The sequence below is a fragment of the Salmo salar genome, chromosome 01 (assembly GCF_965601325.2).
Source record: "Salmo salar chromosome 01, fSalSal1, whole genome shotgun sequence".
In the NCBI taxonomy this organism is placed as follows: Eukaryota; Metazoa; Chordata; class Actinopteri; order Salmoniformes; family Salmonidae; genus Salmo; species Salmo salar.
This window is the reverse complement of record NC_138291.1, coordinates 180,579,164-180,602,447: the sequence shown is the minus strand read 5'-3', so window position 1 is coordinate 180,602,447 and position 23,284 is coordinate 180,579,164. Positions and strand designations below refer to the sequence as shown.

General features: G+C 43.7%; 1 protein-coding gene across 2 annotated transcripts in view; it reads left to right on the top strand.

Annotated features, from left to right (window-relative positions):
- Positions 1-23,284, top strand: part of LOC106591943 (netrin receptor DCC) — a 586,418-nt gene that overhangs the window by 264,681 nt on the left and 298,453 nt on the right. For both annotated transcript variants that reach the window (XM_082956999.1, XM_082956994.1), the window contains exons 4-5: positions 10,845-10,995; positions 15,087-15,223. In XM_082956999.1, coding sequence (XP_082813125.1) covers positions 10,845-10,995; positions 15,087-15,223 — 288 coding nt within the window. The remainder of the gene's footprint in view (positions 1-10,844; positions 10,996-15,086; positions 15,224-23,284) is intronic.

The window sequence follows — 23,284 nt, the reverse complement described above, 5'->3', positions numbered from 1 at the left end:
GCTGTAGTGTAGGTGTAGTGTAGGTGTAGTGTAGGTGTAGTGTAGCTGTAGTGTAGCTGTAGTGTAAGTGTAGTGTAGGTGTAGTGTAGTGCAGGTGTAGTGTAGGTGTAGTGTAGTGTAGTTGTAGTCTAGGTGTAGTGTAGCTGTAGTGTAGGTGTAGTGTAGGTGTAGTGTAGGTGTAGTGTAGCTGTAGTGTAGGTGTAGTGTAGGTGTAGTGTACGTGTAGGTGTAGTGTAGGTGTAGTGTAGGTGTAGTGTAGGTGTAGTGTAGGTGTAGTGCAGGTGTAGTGTAGGTGTAGTGTAGGTGTAGTGTAGCTGTAGTGTAGGTGTAGTGTAGGTGTAGTGTAGTGTAGATGTAGTGTAGGTGTAGTGTAGGTGTAGTGTAGGTGTAGTGTAGGTGTAGGTGTAGTGTAGATGTAGTGCAGGTGTAGTGTAGGTGTAGTGTAGGTGTAGTGTAGGTGTAGTGTAGCTGTAGTGTAGGTGTAGTGTAGGTGTAGTTTAGGTGTAGTGTAGGTGTAGTGCAGGTGTAGTGCAGGTGTAGTGTAGGTGTAGTGTAGTGTAGTTGTAGTCTAGGTGTAGTGTAGCTGTAGTGTAGGTGTAGTGTAGGTGTAGTGTAGGTGTAGTGTAGCTGTAGTGTAGGTGTAGTGTAGGTGTAGTGTACGTGTAGGTGTAGTGTAGGTGTAGTGTAGGTGTAGTGTAGGTGTAGTGTAGGTGTAGTGCAGGTGTAGTGTAGGTGTAGTGTAGCTGTAGTGTAGCTGTAGTGTAGGTGTAGTGTAGGTGTAGTGTAGTGTAGATGTAGTGTAGGTGTAGTGTAGGTGTAGTGTAGGTGTAGTGTAGGTGTAGGTGTAGTGTAGATGTAGTGCAGGTGTAGTGTAGGTGTAGTGTAGGTGTAGTGTAGGTGTAGTGTAGCTGTAGTGTAGGTGTAGTGTAGGTGTAGTTTAGGTGTAGTGTAGGTGTAGTGCAGGTGTAGTGCAGGTGTAGTGTAGGTGTAGTGGGCTCAGCAGGTAGACATTGGTTTGCACAACCTGTTCCGGTTGTAAAGTATTGATCGTAGCTTTTTTTTTTTACCCGTCGCTATGGTGATCACGTTGTAACGACCCAGGAAGTAACATCTACGGTAACGGTAGGTGTTGCTAGGAAACTCTCAGTGATCACGTGCGATAATCAATAGCATTCCAAGCTACTGTGTGAGAAGACTCCACCCAGATGGACTAGCTAAAACAATTATACCAAATGGCACCCTTTTCCCTTTATAGTGCACTACTATTAATCAGGGCCTAGATATAGGATGCCATTTGGGATGTCAACCTCACAGTTTTAATCAATTAATTTTTTATTTTTTTTCTTCCTTATTAGAGGTGGATGGGATCAAGCTCAAAGTTCAGACATGATCATAAGAGATTGAGTGATATCCTGTGTTGTCCTGAACTCCAACGAACTCATTAATGTGGGATGTGGAATACACAAGTTAGCCCTTGAGGTTAGCGTCCTAAACGGCACTCTATACAGTGCAACAGGGCTCCGTAGGGCTCTGTTCAAAAAAGTAGTGCACTATATATGGAATAAAGGGCCCCATTTGGGATGCCGCTCTCTCTCGTTGTGAATTCTAACACTCTCCAGCCGTAGTCTGGCTAATGTGCTGACAGCTGCCTCTGTGCCTGGTGTTGACCTGTCTGATTTGACACCCGTGTCTACGAATGAATTAAACAGGCAATCTGGGATTGGCCGTACATCTTTTGGACTTTTAAATGTCGCAGTTGTAAATGAGAACTTGTTCTCAACTAGCCTACCTGGTTAAATAAAGGTGAAAAATAAATAAAAATATATATATAGCCATTGATTCTAGATGAATATATATATATATTTGAAATGCCTCGTGAGCATTTTAGTTCAACTGTCATATCCCACTGGTACCCAGAATATAAGCTTGTTTAAACAAACACTGTAAGGCTTCAAAACAGTCCCCGCATCCATAGCTCTGTCTATGAATTTGAGAGTGGTTACATTTCTCCAGCCACATCCCTCAGTGGCCGGCTGGGCTGAACGCTTTGTCGTTTGGTTCGTTTGAATCCCAGACTGCCCCTTTAAACCATCAGAATGTCCTTTCCTCTCCTGCTGCTTCCATCCACTCAACGTCCTGATTAGATATTTAAGCAATTAGGCCCGATGAAGTGTGATATACAGTATGGCCATTATACCATCAATAAGGACTGTTATTACGCACGAAGCAACGCGGAGTACCAGGATACAGACATTAGCCGTGGTATATTGGCCATATACCACAAACCACCGAGGTGCCTTATTGCTATTATTAGCTGGTTACCGACGTAATTAAGACAGTACAAATATTTGTTTTGTCATACCCATGCCTTTCAGCCAATCAGCATTCAGGGCTCGACCCACTCAGTTTATAATTGATCTTAATTCACTACACCTCGATGGGCTTTTAGACAGTAGTGTCGTAAAGTCAACTTCCTGTCCTCTCAGACCGGCGGTCTGGACGAGGTTTAGATGGGGTTAAATCGTGGAATGGGTTGGTGTAACAGCTCTCGTGGGTGGTAGGAATAGTAGACCAAAGCGCAGCGTGGAAAGTGTTCATGATTCCTTTTATACATAAAACACTCAAACAAAAATACCAAAAGGCACAAACGAAAGCTCACAGACACTAAACAGAAAACAAGATCCCACAAACTCAGGCTACCTAAGTATGATTCCCAATCAGAGACAACGACAGACAGCTGCCTCTGATTGGGAACCACACTCGGCCCAAAAACAAAGAAACAAAAAACATAGAATTCCCCACCCGAGTCACACCCTGATCTAACCAAACATAGAGAATAACAAGGATCTCTAAGGTCACTGCGTGACAGTTGGTGTTTCTTTTAGACAGGGTTAATAGTTGGCAGGGCAATTTTCCTTTTCCTTTTTTCCCCCCCAGTGTTGTATTAATTACCGTATTAAGAATTAAATGTAGGCAGGCCGTGCATGGCCTCACACACCAGGACAGTAAGGGGGCGGTGTATGCACCTAAAGAAATGGTATGTGATCCGCCAACCAAATCCTGAAGAAGAAGATGATGAAGAAGAAGTAACCTAGCCGACTCACCACGCTGTGACGCGATGAGTCACGTAAGGATACATATTATTTACACGCTGTCATGTCATCACTTAGAAAGAAACACATCTGTCTATGTAAGGTCTCACAGTTGACAGTGTATGTCAGAGCAGAATCTATACCGTGAAGGAAGGAAGGAAGGAAGGAACTGTCCGGAGATCTCCAAGATAGAATTGTGTGTTGAGGCGTATATCTGGGGAAGGGTATAAAACTATTTCTAGAGGGTTGAAAGTTTCCAAGAGGACATGACAGCACGTCTGGAGTTGGGAAAAAAAGGCAGTGAAAGACTATGATCATAAGGGAAAATATTATGTGGTCTGATGAGACCTATATTTAATTATTTGGCCTGAATTCAAAACCAGGCACAGCTCATCAACAGACGAATCCTTACCGTGAAGCACGGTGGTGGCAGCATCCTACTATGGGGATGCTTTTTAGCAGCAGGGACAGGGGAGACTGGTAAGAAGGGAACAATGACTGGAGCCAAATAAAGGCACATCCTTGATGAGAATCTGCTTCAGAGTACAAACGACCTTAGACTGGGGACGAAGAGCTACGTTCCAACAGGACAATGACGCCAAGCATACAGTCAAAGCAACGCTGGAATGGCTTCAGAACAAGAATGTCAACGGCCTTGAGAGGCCCAGCCAAAGCCCATACTTGAATCCCAATTGACAATCTGTGGAAAGACTTGAAGATTGCTGTTCACCGCTGCTCCTCATCTAACTTAACAGAGCTTGACAAAATCTGCATCATATTTTCACTTTGTCATTTTTGGGGTATTGTGTGAAGATGGGTTAGGAAAGAAAATACATGTAATACATTTTGAATTCAGGCTGTTACACAACAAAATGTGGTCAAGGGGTATAAATCTTTTCAGAAGGCAGTGTACATGGCAGTAGGCAGATTAGAGTCTTCACTCCCAAGAGACATAGCTATAGGCCTGTATGTCATTAGGCAATCACATGTTATTACAACTTGTGAAAGTAACCAAGTCAAGCTTGGGGAAAATCTAAGGATTTCTTTACAAAATGCTGCCTATTTTCTTACAATTTTCTTACGGCAACATCCAATGAAATGGGTGTCTGTCCCTGTGCTGTACACGCTCACGCACACGCTCACGCACGCATGCACGCACGCACCCACACACACACAGACACAGACACACAAACAGTCTTGTACAACTGACCTTGTGGGACAAAAATAATATTTTCCGCAAACCCTAACCCTAACCTGTACCCTTACCCTAACCTTAACCCAGATTGTCAACCCTAACCTTAACCCAAAAACCTAACCTTAACCCTAACCTTAACCCAAAAACCTAACCTTAACCATTAAACTGACCCTAGCTCCTAACCATAAACCTTATTCTAATCCTAACACTAATTCTAACCTTAACCCTAAACCCCCTAGAAATAGCATTTGACCTTGTGGGGATTAACAAAATGTCCCCAGCTGGTCAAATTGTTGTTTGTTTACTATTCTTGTAGGGACTTCTGGTCCAAGTGTAGTGAAACACATTCACACTTAGCTATCTCTCAAGTCTCTTCTGGATATGTCTGGCTAAAGAACCAAGCTTGGGGTTATGGAGGGTCAGCCCATTTCAGTTCTATCTGATAGTCAAATGCTCTGGAGCCCTGAACCCTCAGTCTACCTGACACACACACACACACACACACACACACACACACACACACACACACACACACACACACACACACACACACACACACACACACACACACACACACACACACACACACACACACACACACACACACACCGTCCGTCTCTCGGACTGGCAGATAAAACATTGTTTAGCTATGTGGTTATATCTACCTGCGCTTTGTGTTGTTAGGGAAGTAAAATCAGGCTTGGATCTAAATTGCAGGTATTGAAGTGAGAAAACTCACAATCATGTTGAAGGAATCCCCCGGTGTAGGGGTCACTCAGGTGTGACTGTCTGAATGGAGTAACTTTAGCAGGTTAGGTTGATCAAGCCTCTGTTGCTGGCATTCTGAGATGAGACTGAGCTGATGTGTTAGGTAGCTGAAACAGAGAATTGTGGGTAAAGGCGCACCACAGGGATGTGTGTTGTCGCATCTTTAGATTGTATTTCGATTGTTTTTGCCATTATGGTCCGTCAGGGTATGCAACAGGGATGTGTGTTGTTGCCACTTTAAAATTGCATTTGCCCTCAGCAACGACTAATCTAACCACAGAGCTTGTTAGGAGAAGGACTAGTCTAACCACAGAGCTTGTTAGGAGGACTAGTCTAACCACAGAGCTTGTTAGGAGAAGGACTAGTCTAACCACAGAGCTTGTTAGGAGGACTAGTCTAACCACAGAGCTTAGTTAGGAGAAGGACTAGTCTAACCACAGAGCTTGTTAGGAGAAGGACTAGTCTAACCACAGAGCTTGTTAGGAGAAGGACTAGTCTAACCACAGAGCTTGTTAGGAGAAGGACTAGTCTAATCACACAGCTTGTTAGGAGAAGGACTAGTCTAACCACAGAGCTTGTTAGGAGAAGGACTAGTCTAACCACAGAGCTTGTTAGGAGGACTAGTCTAACCACAGAGCTTGTTAGGAGGACTAGTCTAACCACAGAGCTTGTTAGGAGAAGGACTAGTCTAACCACAGAGCTTGTTAGGAGGACTAGTCTAACCACAGAGCTTGTTAGGAGAAGGACTAGTCTAACCATAGAGCTTGTTAGGAGAACTAGTCTAACCACAGAGCTTGTTATGAGAAGGACTAGTCTAACCACAGAGCTTGTTAGGAGAAGGACTAGTCTAACCACAGAGCTTGTTAAGAGGACTAGTCTAACCACAGAGCTTGTTAGGAGGACTAGTCTAACCACAGAGCTTGTTAGGAGGACTAGTCTAACCACAGAGCTTGTTAGGAGAAGGACTAGTCTAACCACAGAGCTTGTTAGGAGAAGGACTAGTCTAACCACAGAGCTTGTTAGGAGAAGGACTAGTCTAACCACAGAGCTTGTTAGGAGGACTAGTCTAACCACAGAGCTTGTTAGGAGAAGGACTAGTCTAACCACAGAGCTTGTTAGGAGGACTAGTCTAACCACAGAGCTTGTTAGGAGAAGGACTAGTCTAACCACAGAGCTTGTTAAGAGGACTAGTCTAACCATAGAGCTTGTTAGGAGGACTAGTCTAACCACAGAGCTTGTTAGGAGAAGGACTAGTCTAACCACAGAGCTTGTTAGGAGGACTAGTCTAACCACAGAGCTTGTTAGGAGAAGGACTAGTCTAACCACAGAGCTTGTTAGGAGAAGGACTAGTCTAACCACAGAGCTTGTTAGGAGGACTAGTCTAACCACAGAGCTTGTTAGGAGAAGGACTAGTCTAACCACAGAGCTTGTTAGGAGGACTAGTCTAACCACAGAGCTTGTTAGGAGAAGGACTAGTCTAACCACAGAGCTTGTTAAGAGGACTAGTCTAACCACAGAGCTTGTTAGGAGAAGGACTAGTCTAACCACAGAGCTTGTTAAGAGGACTAGTCTAACCACAGAGCTTGTTAGGAGAAGGACTAGTCTAACCACAGAGCTTGTTAAGAGGACTAGTCTAACCACAGAGCTTGTTAGGAGAAGGACTAGTCTAACCACAGAGCTTATCCATATCTCTGTCTATGAATTTGAAATTGGTTACATTTCTCCAGCTCCGTCCATCAGCGTTTTACTGAAACGGGGGCAGGAGCCACTTTGTTATTTTTTCAACTACTGATTGCTGTTTGTTTACTTTTACTTTGTTTCCAAACATTGGAGTTAAACAAGGTTATATTTTGGGTGCTCATTGGGTACGACAGTTCAACTAAGGTCATGAGGCCTTTATAAGTTATATTCTTCAAGAATCAATGGGTACATACATATAATTCATGTCTAAGTACAAAAATTGGATGTAGCAACTACAGATTGCCCCTTTAACCCTTGTGTGGTGTTCATGTTTTGGTTATTCACCCAGTGTTCACGGGTCTGATGGACCAATAACATTATAGGGTTTTTACAACAATACAGCCGTAACAATTTACATATCAATTACCTGCAATATAGACAGTATACATGGTTAATATAGAGAATATACATGGTTAATATAGACAGTATACAGTATACATGGTTAATATAGAGAATATACATGGTTAATATAGACAGTATACATGGTTAATATAGAGAATATACATGGTTAATATAGAGAATATACATGGTTAATATAGACAGCATGGTTAATATAGACAGTATACATGGTTAATATAGACAGTATACATGGTTAATATAGAGAATATACATGGTTAATATAGACAGTATACATGGTTAATATAGAGAATATACATGGTTAATATAGACAGCATGGTTAATATAGAGAATATACATGGTTAATATAGACAGTATACATGGTTAATATAGACAGTGTACATGGTTAATATAGAGAATATACATGGTTAATATAGACAGCATGGTTAATATAGACAGTGTACATGGTTAATATAGAGAATATACATGGTTAATATAGAGAATATACATGGTTAATATAGAGAATATACATGGTTAATATAGACAGCGTACATGGTTAATATAGAGAATATACATGGTTAATATAGACAGTATACATGGTTAATATAGACAGTATACATGGTTAATATAGAGAATATACATGGTTAATATAGACAGTATACATGGTTAATATAGACAGTATACATGGTTAATATAGAGAATATACATGGTTAATATAGACAGTATACATGGTTAATATAGACAGTATACATGGTTAATATAGAGAATATACATGGTTAATATAGACAGTATACATGGTTAATATAGACAGTATACATGGTTAATATAGACAGTATACATGGTTAATATAGACAGTATACATGGTTAATATAGACAGTGTACATGGTTAATATAGACAGTATACATGGTTAATATAGAGAATATACATGGTTAATATAGACAGTATACATGGTTAATATTTGCCATTTACCTGCTAGATCACATTTATCAATAAAAGCGCTGTTTATTTTTCTGGGATAAAATGCCTTGCCCTGCCGTCTATTATAATCAAGACATGGGAGGAATAATTCATGTTTATCTTGAACAAATACAAATGAAACAAGGTTTTCATCACTATTGATGTTTACTGCTTTGAACTGAACCAATTGGAAGGACACATTTTACATTCAGTATTTTATGGAAATGATAAATGAGCCCCATTGAACACAAATTAACGCCGGTCTACACACCACATGAGGGACAGAGTTTTACTGTGTGTGTGTTGCAAATGTATTTCTTGCACTTGATGCATGTGTACTGTGTCTTCCTGTCCTTCTTGGGTCCACACACATCGCAAGCGCTTTGTTGCTACCAGCTGCAATCTAGAATGGTTCAGGAATCTCACTCACATATATAGTTACAGCAGACCAAGGTACGAAAGTCAAACACACACACACACACACACACACACACACACACACACACACACTTACTTCCTGTATTGGAGTTGTTGGTTCTGTGGGTCGGGGCTGATGGGACACCAACATCCTCCTCCTGAATCCTCCTCATGATGGCTGCAGAAAGGGAAAGGGGGATACCTAATCAGTTGTACAACTTCTACATTTAACCCAACCCCAACTCTGAATCAGAGAGGTACGGGAAGCTGTCTTAGTCGCCATCCACGTCTTCAGCGTACGGGGAACAGTGAGTTCACCGCCTTGCTCAGAGGCAGAACGATATCATTTTACCTTGTCAGCTCAGGGGATTTGATTCAGAAACCTTTCGGTTACTGGCCCAACGCTCTAACCACTAGACTACCTGCTGGTTACTGGCCCAACGCTCTAACCACTAGGCTACCTGCTGGTTACTGGCCCAACGCTCTAACCGCTAGGCTACCTGCTGGTTACTGGCCCAACGCTCTAACCACTAGGCTACCTGCTGGTTACTGGCCCAACGCTCTAACCACTAGACTACCTGCTGGTTACTGGCCCAACGATCTAACCACTAGGCTACCTGCTGGTTACTGGCCTAATGCTCTAACCACTAGGCTACCTGATGGTTACTGGCCCAACGCTCTAACCGCTAGGCTACCTGCTGGTTACTAGTCCAACGCTCTAACCACTAGGCTACCTGCTGGTTACTGGCCGAACGCTTTAACCGCTAGGCTACCTGCTGGTTACTGGCCCAACGCTTTAACCGCTAGGCTACCTGCTGGTTACTGGCCCAACGCTCTAACCGCTAGGCTACCTGCTGGTTACTGACCCAACGCTCTAACCACTAGGCTACCTGCTGGTTACTAGTCCAACGCTCTAACCACTAGGCTACCTGCTGGTTACTGGCCCAACGCTCTAACCGCTAGGCTACCTGCTGGTTACTGGCCCAACACTCTAACCACTAGGCTACCTGCTGGTTACTGGGCCAACGCTCTAACCACTAGGCTACCTGCTGGTTACTGGCCCAACGCTCTAACCACTAGGCTACCTGCTGGTTACTGGCCCAGCGCTCTAACCACTAGGCTACCTGCTGGTTACTGGCCCAACGCTCTAACCGCTAGGCTACCTGCTGGTTACTGGCCCAACGCTCTAACCACTAGGCTACCTGCTGGTTACTGGCCCAACGATCTAACCACTAGGCTACCTGCCACCCTGAGCTGGGGTCTGCGGGATATGTTACCTCCTGTTGATTTGAAGTCTTACCAATGCCTTGCCCGGCTCCTGGAGAAAGAGCTGCCTATGTTGAGAAAGAGCTGCCGAGATGTCCAAGATGTTGAAGAATATCACAAGTAACAGTCACCAGCTTGTCTCCTTTTGTGGCATTATAATCCATTATGATTTCTGGTTTTTTGATGTTCCTGGCTACAGATTCTCCCCATCCTTATGCAGCGTACTCATGAGTACCACATTGTTGCCTTTCTTTGGTATGTAGGACACTAGGGACGTTTCGGCTGTGAACACAAACCTGAATTGATAGGCCTTTTTTCCCGTGTATTCAACAGCTGAGGTGGGAGCTCTGGCTTTGTTTTTTCATACTGTTCCTAGCATCGTCAGCTTCCTCTTGAGGAGATCCTGTCCCAGCTTGTGAGAAGTAAAAAAGTTATCGCATGTGATGTTGTGGGCCACGGAGTCTCTATGTCACGTCCCATATCCCTTGGTTCTTCTCAGGGACTCCTCCATCTGGCTTCCCCGTATACACTCGCAAGTTCCACACATATGAGGAAGCAGCATCACAGACGGCCCAGCTCTTGATTCCATATTTTGCAGGTTTAGACGATATATACTGCCTGACAGGGGCAGCAGCCCCTAAATTTCATAAGCTGCTCATCGACCTTTTTGTTTCATTTTTACTTGTTTTCACCTACACACACACACTTTTCCAAACTTGTATTGCCCTCAGACCCAAACACCACACAAGGGTTAACTTTGATATCCAACTACTATTTTAATCAGGCATTAGTTTAAACTGCTATTAGTTCAACCTCTTGCACTGGTTCATCTTCCAAAGTAAAGCCTAAATGTGGCTCCTACTCACTCGTCGCTCTGTCACCCAGATAAGAGCAGTGTTTGATGTTGGCCTTTGTCTCTCTCTCTCTCTCTGTCTGTCTCTCTTTCTCGCTCTCCCTCTCTCTGCCTCTCTCTCTCTCTCTGCCTCTCTCTCTCTCTCTCTCTCTCTCTCTCTCTCTGTCTCTCTCTCTCTCTCTCTCTTTGTCTCTCTGTCTGACTATCTGTAACCTCCAGAACCCGGAACCACCAGGAGCCTTCTGTTCCTCCAGAAGCCCCAGAGAGTCACCTCCCTCTTGGGGAGAGATGCCGTGTTGGAGTGTTCAGCCTCGGGGTTCCCCACCCCTGTCTTCCACTGGATGAGAGGAGCTGAGAGGATACAGAGCAGGTGAATAACTCCTTGATTCCGTCCCAAATGGCACTCTATTTACTAGCTATTTTTCAACTAGGGCCCGTAGGGTGTTGTGTACTATATAGGAAATACGATCCACCTTTTCTTTTCCACAAGACTTCTGATGTGTGATGAGTGGAGCAATATCAAACCACTACCCAGCCGGGAAAAGCTGGTACAAATGACGACATTACAGATAGTTTTGCACGCTGGGTATGAGTTGGAGCCACATGTAATTTTTGTCATGGTTACAGTGGCAAGAAAAAGTATGTGAACCCTTTGGAATTTACCTGGATTTCTGCATAAATCGGTCATAAAATTTGATCTGCTCTTCATCTAAGTCACAACAATAGACAAACACAGTCTGAGTAAACGTAGAAGACACAAACAATGATACGTATTCATGTCTTTATTGAAAACACCGTGTAAACATTCACAGGTGGAAAAAGTATGTGAACCCTTTCATTTAATAACTGGTCGAGCCTCCTTCGGCAGCAATAAACTCACCATAGTGCCCTCAAAGCTCATCACTAAACTAAGGACTCAGGGACTAAACACCTCCCTCTGCAACTGGATTTTGGACTTCCTGATGGGCTGCCCCCAGGTGGTGAGGGTAGGTAACAACATATCCGCCACGCTGATCCTCAACACAGGGGCCCCTCAGGGGTGCGTGTTCAGCCCCCTCCTGTACTCCCTGTTCATTCATGACTGCATGGCCAGGCACGACTCCAACACCATCATTAAGTTTGCTGATGACACAACAGTGGTAGGCCTGATCACCGACAACGACGAGATAGGGAGGAGGTCAGAGACCTGGCAGTGTGGTGCCAGGACAACAACCTCTCCCTCAACATCAGCAAGACAAAGGAGATGATTGTGCACTACAGGAAAATGAGGACCGAGCACGCCACCATTCTCATCGACGGGGCTGTAGTGGAGCAGGTTGAGAGCTTCAAGTTCATTGGCGTCCACATCACAATCACATCAAGACAGTCATGAAGAGGGCACAACAAAATCTATTCCCCCTCAGGAGAAAAAAGATTTGTCATGGGTCCTTAGATCCTCAAATGGTTTTACAGCTGCACCATCGAGAGCATCCTGATGGGTTGCATTACTGCCTGGTATGGCAACTGCTCAGCCTCCGACCGCAAGGCACTACAGAGGGTAGTGCGTAAGGCCCAGTACATCACCGGGGCCAAGCTTCCTGCCATCCAGGACCACTATACCAGGCGGTGTCAGAGGAAGGGCCTAAAAATTGTCAAAGACTCCAGCCAACCTAGTCATAGACTGTTCTCTCGGCTACCGCACGGCAAGCGGTACCCGGAGCGCCAAGTCTAGATCCAAGAGACTCCTAAATAGATTCTACCCCGAAGCCTCCTGAACAGCTAATGGCCAGACTGCCCCCCCCCCCCCAGATAGCTGCTGCTACTCTCTGTTATTATCTATGCATAGTCACTTTAATATAGCCTCCACATTGACTCTGTACCGGTACCCCCTGTATATAGCCTCCACATTGACTCTGTACCGGTACCCCCTGTATATAGCCTCCACATTGACTCTGTACCGGTACCCCCTGTATATAGCCTCCACATTGACTCTGTACCGGTACCCCCTATATATAGCCTCCACATTGACTCTGTACCGGTACCCCCTGTATAAAGCCTCCACATTGACTCTGTACCGGTACCCCCTGTATATAGCCTCCACATTGACTCTGTACCGGTACCCCTTGTATATAGCCTCCACATTGACTCTGTACCGTAACACCCTGTATATAGCCTCCACATTGACTCTGTACCGGTACCCCCTGTATATAGCCTCCACATTGACTCTGTACCGTAACACCCTGTATATAGCCTCCACATTGACTCTGTACCGGTACCCCCTGTATATAGCCTCCACATTGACTCTGTACCGGTACCCCCTGTATAAAGCCTCCACATTGACTCTGTACCGGTACCCCCTGTATATAGCCTCCACATTGACTCTGTACCGGTACCCCCTGTATATAGCCTCCACATTGACTCTGTACCGGTACCCCCTGTATATAGCCTCCACATTGACTCTCTACCGGTACCCCCTGTATATAGCCTCCACATTGACTCTGTACCGGTACCCCCTGTATATAGCCTCCACATTGACTCTGTACCGTAACACCCTGTATATAGCCTCCACATTGACTCTGTACCGGTACCCCCTGTATATAACCTCCACATTGACTCTGTACCGGTACCCCCTGTATATAGCCTCCACATTGACTCTGTACCGGTACCCCCTGTATATAACCTCCACATTGACTCTGTACCGGTACCCCCTGTATATAGCCTCCACATTGACTCTGTACCGGTACCCCCTGTATATAGCCTCCACATTGACTCTGTACCGGTACCCCCTGTATATAACCTCCACATTGACTCTGTACCGGTACCCCCTGTATATAGCCTCCACATTGACTCTGTACCGGTACCCCCTGTATATAGCCTCCACATTGACTCTGTACCGGTACCCCCTGTATATAGCCTCCACATTGACTCTGTACCGGTACCCCCTGTGTATAGCCTCACTATTGTTATTTACTGCTGCTCTTTAATTATTTGTTATTCTAATCTCTTACTTTGGGGGGGGGGATTTTCTTAAAACTGCATTGTTGGTTAAGGGATTGTAAGTCAGCATTTCACTGTGAGGTCTACACAGCGCATGTGACAAATAGCATTTTATTTTATTTGAACCAAATGTTTTCTATAATTGCGGATCAGACCTGCGCAACGGTCAGGAGGAATTTTGGACCACTTTATTTACTTCTATGTTTTGGGTCGTTGTCCTGTTGCATCACCCAACTTCTGTTGAGCTTCAATTGGCAGACAGATAGCCTAACATTCTCCTGCAAAATGTCTTGATTAACTTGGGAATTCATTTTTCCGCCGATGATAGCAAGCTGTCCAGGCCCTGAGGCAGCAAAGCAGCCCTAAACCATGATGCTCCCTCCACCATACTTTACAGTTGGGATGAGGTTTTGATGTTGGTGTGCTGTGCCTTTTTTTCTCCACACATGGTGTTGTGTGTTCCTTCCAAACAACTCAACTGTAGTTTCATCTGTCCACAGAATATTTTGCTAGTAGCGCTGTGGAACATCCAGGTGCTCTTTTGTGAACTTCAGACGTGCAGCAATGTTTTTTTTTGGACAGCAGTGGCTTCTTACGTGGTGTCCTCCCATGAACACCATTCTTGTTTAGTGTTTTACGTATCGTAGTCTCGTCAACAGAGATGTTAGCGTGTTCCAGAGATTTCTGTAAGTCTTTAGCTGACACTCTAGGTTTCTTCTTAACCTCATTGAGCATTCTGCGCTGTGCTCTTGCAGTAATTTTTGCAGGACGGCCACTCTTAGGGAGAGTAGCAACAATGATGAACTTTCTCCATTTATAGACAATTTGTCTTACCGTGGACTGATGAACATGAAGGCTTTTAGAGATACTTTTGTAATCCTTTCCAGCTCTATGCAAGTCAAGAATTCTTAATCTTAGGTCTTCTGAGATCTCTTTTGTTCAAGGCATTGCTCATATCAGGCAATGCTTCTTGTGAATAGCAAACTCACATTTTGTGAGAGTTTTTTATAGGGCAAGGCAGCTCTAATTAACATCTCCAATCTCATCTCATTGATTGGACTCCAGGTTAGCTGACTCCTGACTCCAATTAGCTTTTGGAAAAGTCATTAGCCTAGGGGTTCACATACTTTTTCCAACCTACACTGTGAATGTTTAAATTATGTATTCAATATAGACAAGAAAAATACAATAATGTGTGTGTTATTAGTTTAAGCACACTGTGTTTGTCTATTGTAGTGACTTAGATGAAGATCAGATGCAATATTATGACAAATTTATGCAGAAATCCAGGTAATTACAAAGGGTTCACCTACTTTTTCTAGCCAATGTATATCACTAACTACTGTACTGTAAGATATTGCACGGTCTCTGAGAGATATCTGGAAGTTATCACAGGGCACAGAGCTTCTTTTGTTGTGTACAAATGCCTGTTTTTCTTGGTTATCTTGGTTTTATGTCTTTGATTCGTCATCTGTGCTTCTGCAGGTCTAAGAAGTACTCCCTGCTGGGTGGCAGTAACCTGCTGATCAGCAGCGTAACGGACGACGACTCAGGCTCCTACAGCTGCGTGGCGTTTAACAACAACCAGAACATCACCGCTTCCTGCGAGCTGTCCGTCCTCGGTAAGTGTGTCCCACGAGACCCGCCACTCGTCGCCCGGTGGGAACCCATCCCCGGCTGGCACACAAGAAGCACACAAACACACACAAACTAACAAACAGAGCCACATCTTCTACAGGTGTCTCTCTGTCCATGTCTCTTCTCCATCGCGGTCTCAAGTCAGTGGAAAATTTTATAGTTTCAGTCCACAACCCTCCTGAGGAACTGCCAGCCAAAACCCTGAACACCTGAACACAATTTTTGACTGCCATTTCCCCTGACAAAATGAACTACATGACAATCATAACTTTGTTTAAAGATTTTGGCTGACCTAGATTAGACAAACTACATAATCTGTTATATCTCTAATAGCATGAGAATAACATTTAATCTGACAAATATAAACTACTTGATCTGGTATAACATCAATATCATGACAATAACATTTAATCTGACTGTCACGTCCTGACCAGTGAAAGAGGTCATTTGCCATAGTAGAATGGTCAGGGCGTGGCAGGGGGGGTTTGTTTTGTAGGTATTGTGGGTTTTCTGTTTCTATGTGGGTTTGTTGTAGTTGTCTATTTCTAGGTTTCTTTTTCTATGTGTGACCGGGTATGGTTTCCAATCAGAGACAGGTGTCTTTCGTTGTCTCTGATTGGAAGCCATACTTAGGCAGCCTGTTTTTCCTTTGGGGTTGTAGGTAGTTGTTTTCCGTTTCGTTATTTGTACCTGACGGGACTGTTGTTGGTCGTTTTGTTATTTTGCAAAGTGTTTTCATTAAAAGTAAATATGAGCACTTCACACGCCGCATTTTGGTCTCCTTTAGACGACCCTTATTACACTGACAATATTTTATAGTATTTTATTCTGAAGGTGTGGCAGGGAAGTCAGGAGATCGAACTTGGTATAAAACGGAGCAGTTTAATAAGTGCTCAAAAACTCAAAAAACCAAAATGTACAAATTAATTAAAGTGGGTTCAAAACCCGTCGCACACCAGAACATATCTTGCACATAGCTTACAAACAAACAATCACCGTCAAGGACAATGAGGGGGGAAACAGAGGGTTAAATACACAACATGTAATGAATGGGATTGGAACCAGGTGTGATACAAGACAAGACAAAAACCAAAGGAAAATGAAAAGAGGATCAGCGATGGCTTGAAGGTCGAAGATTTCAAACGCCGCCCGAACAAGGAGAGGGACCGACTTCGGCGGAAGTTGTGACAGAAGGATGTACTTTAATGTGATATTCAGAATGGTTCTAAAATATTGATACGGTATAGTCAAGATGTGTGAGTATCAATACATGTCACTCAAAGAACAGCTATTTCATAACAGCACAGCAAGTTAACAAAAAAAACTACCTACCCTTGAAAGTTTGATCCAAACTCGGGAAATGCTTCGGCAGACCTCACTTGATCAAATGAAGTTTGTAGATGAGTGGAAATACTCCTTGGAGAGAAATCTTCAAATGAAGTTTGCAGATGAGTGGAAATACTCCTTGGAGAGAGATCTTCAAATGAAATTTTGCAATGCCTCGTTCTCTCGCCTCTCTGCTTTCACCCACGTCACTCTATCCAGCTATCAGAATGCAGCGCTATGTGGAATCTGACGATTCCAGAACCTTGACATCCATTGGAATATCTTCTGTTAGGTTGGAAGGAACTCAGTTCATGTTTAATAGCAATTTTTGATACATCAAAAAACACTTTTTGACTCGTCACATAGTGTTATTTGTCGTGTATCTTTTTTGACACGCAAAAAAAAAAAAAAAAATTGCGTTGTTATGGCGTTGTTATTACGTAGTTATTAGATATTGATTACACTATCACTCGTATTTCGTATGTCACAGCGATTTAGTGATAAGTATGCTATGAAATACTGGTAAAGTATTGTCTCGCACACCTGCCGCTGCCGCACGAGTGCAGACACACTTCCCCAAGCTCTGGGACAGTGCTGGTTAAAAAACAAAAGCTTGCTAGCTGATGTATGCAAACAATTTTCTTCCCCGAAAACACGCAAAGACCCTAACGGCTTTCCGTAGCCTGAGACAATGTTTTACCTCACCACGATTAGTTTAGTTTTCTAAACAGACACATCAAACTCAGTGACTGATGCTTTTTTTTTTAAATCGTAAGATCTAAATATAAAACTGTTAAGTTTTTATTATTAAAGAGTTTAGAAACATCTGGTAATTTGAGACATTTATATGCCAAACATGACTGGTTTAGATGTACACTGAGTCTACAAAACATTAGGAACACCAGCTCTTTCCATGACATGGACTGACCAGGTGAATCCAGGTGGAAGCTATCATCCCTTATTGATGTCACCTGTTAAATCAACTTCAATCAGCAGACAGTAGATGAAGGGGAGGGGACAGGGTAGTCCTTTCCTGAAGTCAAATGACCGAGTCGCCTCATGGGTGGAATATTATTCATATTTTTCATCATTTCATAATTCATAAACATAATAAAAATAAAAAATAAAGTGTTTCTATTTCAAACAGTTTTGTTATAATTCAGTTTTCTATGATGTATAAAAAGTGTAGTAGTGGGACGCAAACTCTAAATGTAATACATCTCAACTGCATATCTGACATGGTACAAGTGTCTTCTTTTCTTTCAGCCCATAAGCTTGTGTGTGAGGTGTATACTTGTGTTTCAAAGTAGATGTGTTTAAGATTACCCAGAAACACTCTGTGTGACCCTGATTTAGCCAACTGGAGTAGAACGTTAAAGAAGGATTTTTAAGCCTTGAAACAATTGAGACATGGATTGCGTATGTGTACCATTCAGAGGGTGAATGGACAAGACAAAATATTTAAGTGTCTTTAAACGGGGGTATGGTAGTAGGTGACAGACGCACCGGTTTGAGTCAACAACCGCAACACTGCTGGGTTTTACACCCTCAACAGTTTCCCCGTGTGTATCAAGAATGGTCCATCTACCCAAAGGGCATCCAGCCAACTTTACACAACCTGTGGGAAGCATTGGAGTCAACATGGACCAGCATCCCTGTGGAACGCTTTAGACACCTTGTAGAGTCCATGTCCAGACCAATTGAGACTGTTCTGAGGGGTATAAGGGGGTGCAACACAACATTAGGAAAGTATTTGTAATGCTTTGTAGACTCAGTGTATATACGATTACAAAATGAAGCTATGTTGTCCAAACAGATTGTATTATAGTCTGATCAATAAAACAACTGATCAATTTACTTGATCAGTTGATCCATAGTCAATATGCAATTGAACAGGTGGTGGTTTTGAGAAGGGGGGACGTGTGCGGTAACTCACTAAATTAAATCTTGTAATAAATAATGCGGAAATTGAGCGTGTTGAGGAGACTAAAGTGCTTGGAGTAACCCTGGATTGTAAACTGTCATGGTCAAAACATATTGATACAACAGTAGCTAAGATGGGGAGAAGACTGTCTATAATAAAGCACTGCTCTACCTTCTTAACAACACTATCAACAAGGCAGGTCCTACAGGCCCTAGTTTCTACCTTCTTAACAGCACTACCAACAAGGCAGGTCCTACAGGCCCTAGTTTCTACCTTCATAACAACACTATCAACAAGGCAGGTCCTACAGGCCCTAGTTTCTACCTTCTTAACAACACTATCAACAAGGCAGGTCCTACAGGCCCTAGTTTCTACCTTCTTAACAACACTATCAACAAGGCAGGTCCTACAGGCCCTAGTTTCTACCTTCTTAACAACACTATCAACAAGACAGGTCCTACAGGCCCTAGTTTCTACCTTCTTAACAACACTATCAACAAGGCAGGTCCTACAGGCCCTAGTTTCTACCTTCTTAACAACACTATCAACAAGGCAGGTCCTACAGGCCCTAGTTTCTACCTTCTTAACAACACTATCAACAAGGCAGGTCCTACAGGCCCTAGTTTCTACCTTCTTTAACAACACTATCAACAAGGCAGGTCCTACAGGCCCTAGTTTCTACCTTCTTAACAACACTATCAACAAGGCAGGTCCTACAGGCCCTAGTTTCTACCTTCTTAACAACACTATCAACAAGGCAGGTCCTACAGGCCCTAGTTTCTACCTTCTTAACAACACTATCAACAAGGCAGGTCCTACAGGCCCTAGTTTTATCGCACCTGGACTACTGTTCAGTGGTGTGGTCAGGTGCCACAAAAAAGGACTTAGGAAAATTGCAATTGTCTCAGCACAGGGCAGCACGGCTGGCCCTTGGATCTACACAGAGAGCAAACATTAATAACATGCATGTCCATCTCTCCTGGCTCAAAGTGGAGGAGAGATTGACTTCATCACTGCGTTATATTTATGAGAGGTATTGACATGTTGTAATGCACCGAGCTGTCTGTCTAAACTACTGGCACACAGCTCAGACACCCATACATACCCTACAAGACATGCCACCAGAGGTCTCTTCACAGTCCCCAAGTCCAGAACAGACTTTGGGAGGAGCACAGTACTACATAGAACCATGACTACATGGAACTCTATTCCACATCAAGTAACTGATGCAGTAGTAGAATCAGATTTAAAAAACAGATAAAAATACACCTTATGGATCAGAGGGGACTGTGAAGCAACACAAACATAGACACACACACACACACATGGATTTAGTACTGTAGATATGTGATAGTGGTGAAGTAGGGGCCTGAAATCTGTGAATGTATTGTAATGTTTTTAAAATGGTATAAACTGCCTTAATGTTGCTGGACCCCAGGAAGAATAACTTCTGCTTTGGCAGCAGCTAATGGTGATCCATAATAAATACAAATACAAATCACAGAGACAAACTGATTCCAATATCCTCACACGTAATTTACTAAGCAACACAAACAGAGATATTGTGTGGGAAGGCTGTACACAAGCCGGTAGTAAATGGGCAGATTCTTTCATACAATGTTCAACACTTCCTATAGCTGTTGTCTGTGAGGATGTAACACTGATAAGGAGCAGCGCTGCTTAATGCCTGGCTTTAATGTATTACTAAAGATGGGATCTTTTGTTTTCTTTATAATGTTGAGCGTGAACATATCGCCTTCGGCAGGGTAGCCTAGTGGTTAGAGCGTTGGTACTAGTAACCAAAAAGGTTGCAAGTTCAAATCCCCGAGCTGACGAGGTACAAATCTGTCGTTCTGCCCACTGAACAAGGCAGTTAACCTGGTAGGCTATCATTGAAAAGAAGAATTTGTTCTTAATTGACTTGCCTTGTTATATGAAGATACAATTTTAAAAATACACAAGCATTCGCATCTCATTTGTTGAAATGGCTTTCATACAGATATGATTCACAGAAAGCACTACGTCGGGACAATGCTTTCTATAAGCCTGTTAATGCGGAAAGCACAGCAGGGTGTATGGTAACAGCGGGTCAGTCTGTTCTGAAGCCAAAAGTAGTGTGTGTGTCCCAAAATGGTATCCTATTTCCCTATATAGTGCACTACCCTGGTCTAAAGTAGTGCACTATATAGGGAATAGGGTGCCATTTGAGACGCCGTAGCGGAGCTGATGATCTTTGCACGCTATGTTCCCCCGTTAGCTCTCCCTTATCCCCCCCCCCCCCCCCCCCCATATGGTGGCTGGGTAGCTTTGGGATTTATACTTCTATCTGTCAGTCAGTCAGCATGGCGATGTGACAAGCACACGCTTAAGATTACCCAGAAAGCTGCTCTTCGTTTATGATGTGTCACAAGTTGTCGCGATACAGTAGCCATCGATCCACGCTAAACTCACTGTTCCTTTGGTGGAAACCCTCACTGTTGATTGACAGTGGGTAGTGACCGCAAGCATAGGAACCATCCTCTCTCTCTCAATTTTTCTCTCTCTTTCTGTCTCTCTCTCGATCTCTCTCTCGATCTCCGTCTCGCTCTCGATCGCCGTCTCTCTCTCGATCTCTGTCTCTCTCTCGATCTCTGTCTCTCTCTCTTTCTCTCGCTCTGTATGTCTCTGTTTCTCTCGATCTCTGTCTCTCTCTCTCGATATCCGTCTCTCTCTCGATATCCGTCTCTCTCTCGATATCCGTCTCTCTCTCGATATCCGTCTCTCTCTCGATCTCCGTCTCTCTCTCGATCTCCGTCTCTCTCTCGATCTCCGTCTCTCTCTCTCGATCTCCGTCTCTCTCTCGATCTCTGTCTCTCTCTCTCGATCTCCGTCTCTCTCTCTTTCTCTCGCTCTGTATGTCTCTGTTTCTCTCGATCTCTGTCTCTCTCTCTCGATATCCGTCTCTCTCTCGATCTCCGTCTCTCTCGATCTCCGTCTCTCTCGATCTTCGTCTCTCTCTCGATCTCCGTCTCCCTCTCGATCTCCGTCTCTCTCTCTCGATCTCAGTCTCTCTCTCGATCTCCGTCTCCGTCTCTCTCTCGATCTCCGTCTCTCTCTCGATATCCCTCTCTCTCTCGATCTCCGTCTCTCTCTCGATCTGTCTCTCTCTCGATCTCCGTCTCGCTCTCGATCTGTCTCTCTCTCGATCTCCGTCTCTCTCTCTATCTTTCTCGATCTGTCAAACATTCTATTTCCATCCCTTACCTCCTTCCCCCATTTAACCTTTTCCAGGGATTTAAAATCTGATCTTCAGCTGAAACTGAGTACGGTAATTACGTCAAGTCCATTTTCAACAGTCTATCCACATGCGTGCAGTAGATCCCGCTCTGACTGTGAACGTCATGCACACCACTAGGGACTTAAACTCTGCATCTCATAAGGCACCATATACCCTATATTGACCAACACTCTGGTAGACCGTGTGGGGATTAGGCGTCCATTTGGGAGGCAACCTTATAGTCTAGGAGTGTTGTATTATCTCTAACACCCTAGAGGAACAGGTAGTAAAGAGAAGGCAGGAAGCACCTACAGTACATCTAATATAGCTATAACATCTGTTATTGGGTCATACACATGGGGGTTGAGTTTACAAGGTGTGTGTGTGTGTGTGTGTGTGTGTGTGTGTGTGTGTGTGTGTGTGTGTGTGTGTGTGTGTGTGTGTGTGTGTGTGTGTGTGTGTGTGTGTGTGTGTGTGTGTGTGTGTGTGTGTGTGCCTGAGAACCAGGATAGCAGCTCCCTCTCAGTGAAGGATAGGTCATGTGGCAGATGACTGAACAACACTTATGGTGATTATTTGTGTTGTGAATGTAGTCTGGTTCATCTCAAACAGGACAAAGAGAACAAAACGTCATTAGTGGCTTAATTTATTTTACTGGCTACTGGTCCTGAAATCTTCTGTAGCTGGACTAGCTACTGGTCCTGAAATCATCTGCAGCAGGACTAGCTACTGGTCCTGAAATCATCTGCAGCAGGACTAGCTACTGGTCCTGAAATCATCTGTAGCTGGACTAGCTACTGGTTCTGAAATCATCTGCAGCAGGACTAGCTACTGGTCCTGAAATCATCTGCAGCTGGACTAGCTGCAGGACTAGCTACTGGTCCTGAAATCATCTGTAGCTGGACTAGCTACTGGTCCTGAAATTATCTGCAGCTGGACTAGCTGCAGGACTAGCTACTGGTCCTGAAATCACCTGCAGCTGGACTAGCTACTGGTCCTGAAATCACCTGCAGCTGGACTAGCCGCAGGACTAGCTACTGGTCCTGAAATCACCTGCAGCTGGACTAGCTACTGGTCCTGAAATCACCTGCAGCTGGACTTGCTACTGTTGCTGTGAATTATGGCTGGGGCTATGTTCCAAATCACACCCTATTCTCTATGTAGTGCACTAATATTGACCAGAAACAAATGTTTTTCCCTATTGGTCCATTTGGGAAGCAGACAGGCTGTAGCTAAGCAGCTTGAGGCAGTTTATTTATTTGTTAAAAGTCTCTTTTCATCCTCATCCTCATTGTCTCCAGAACAATACCCGTGACAACATATGTAAAAACGGCGCATTTCACACATTCTGTCGAGAGAAAAAAATATATATTAAAAAGTTTCAAAGTACTACCCGATGACATCATCAAGAGTTAAAAGGTATATTAAAATTTTTGCAAAAAAGTTGATTTTCAAACACAATGACATTCGCAGTGACGTGGGGAGGCAAATCATACTCTCCCTCTGTACAGAGACTCATTGCAGGTTTAAAAAATAAAA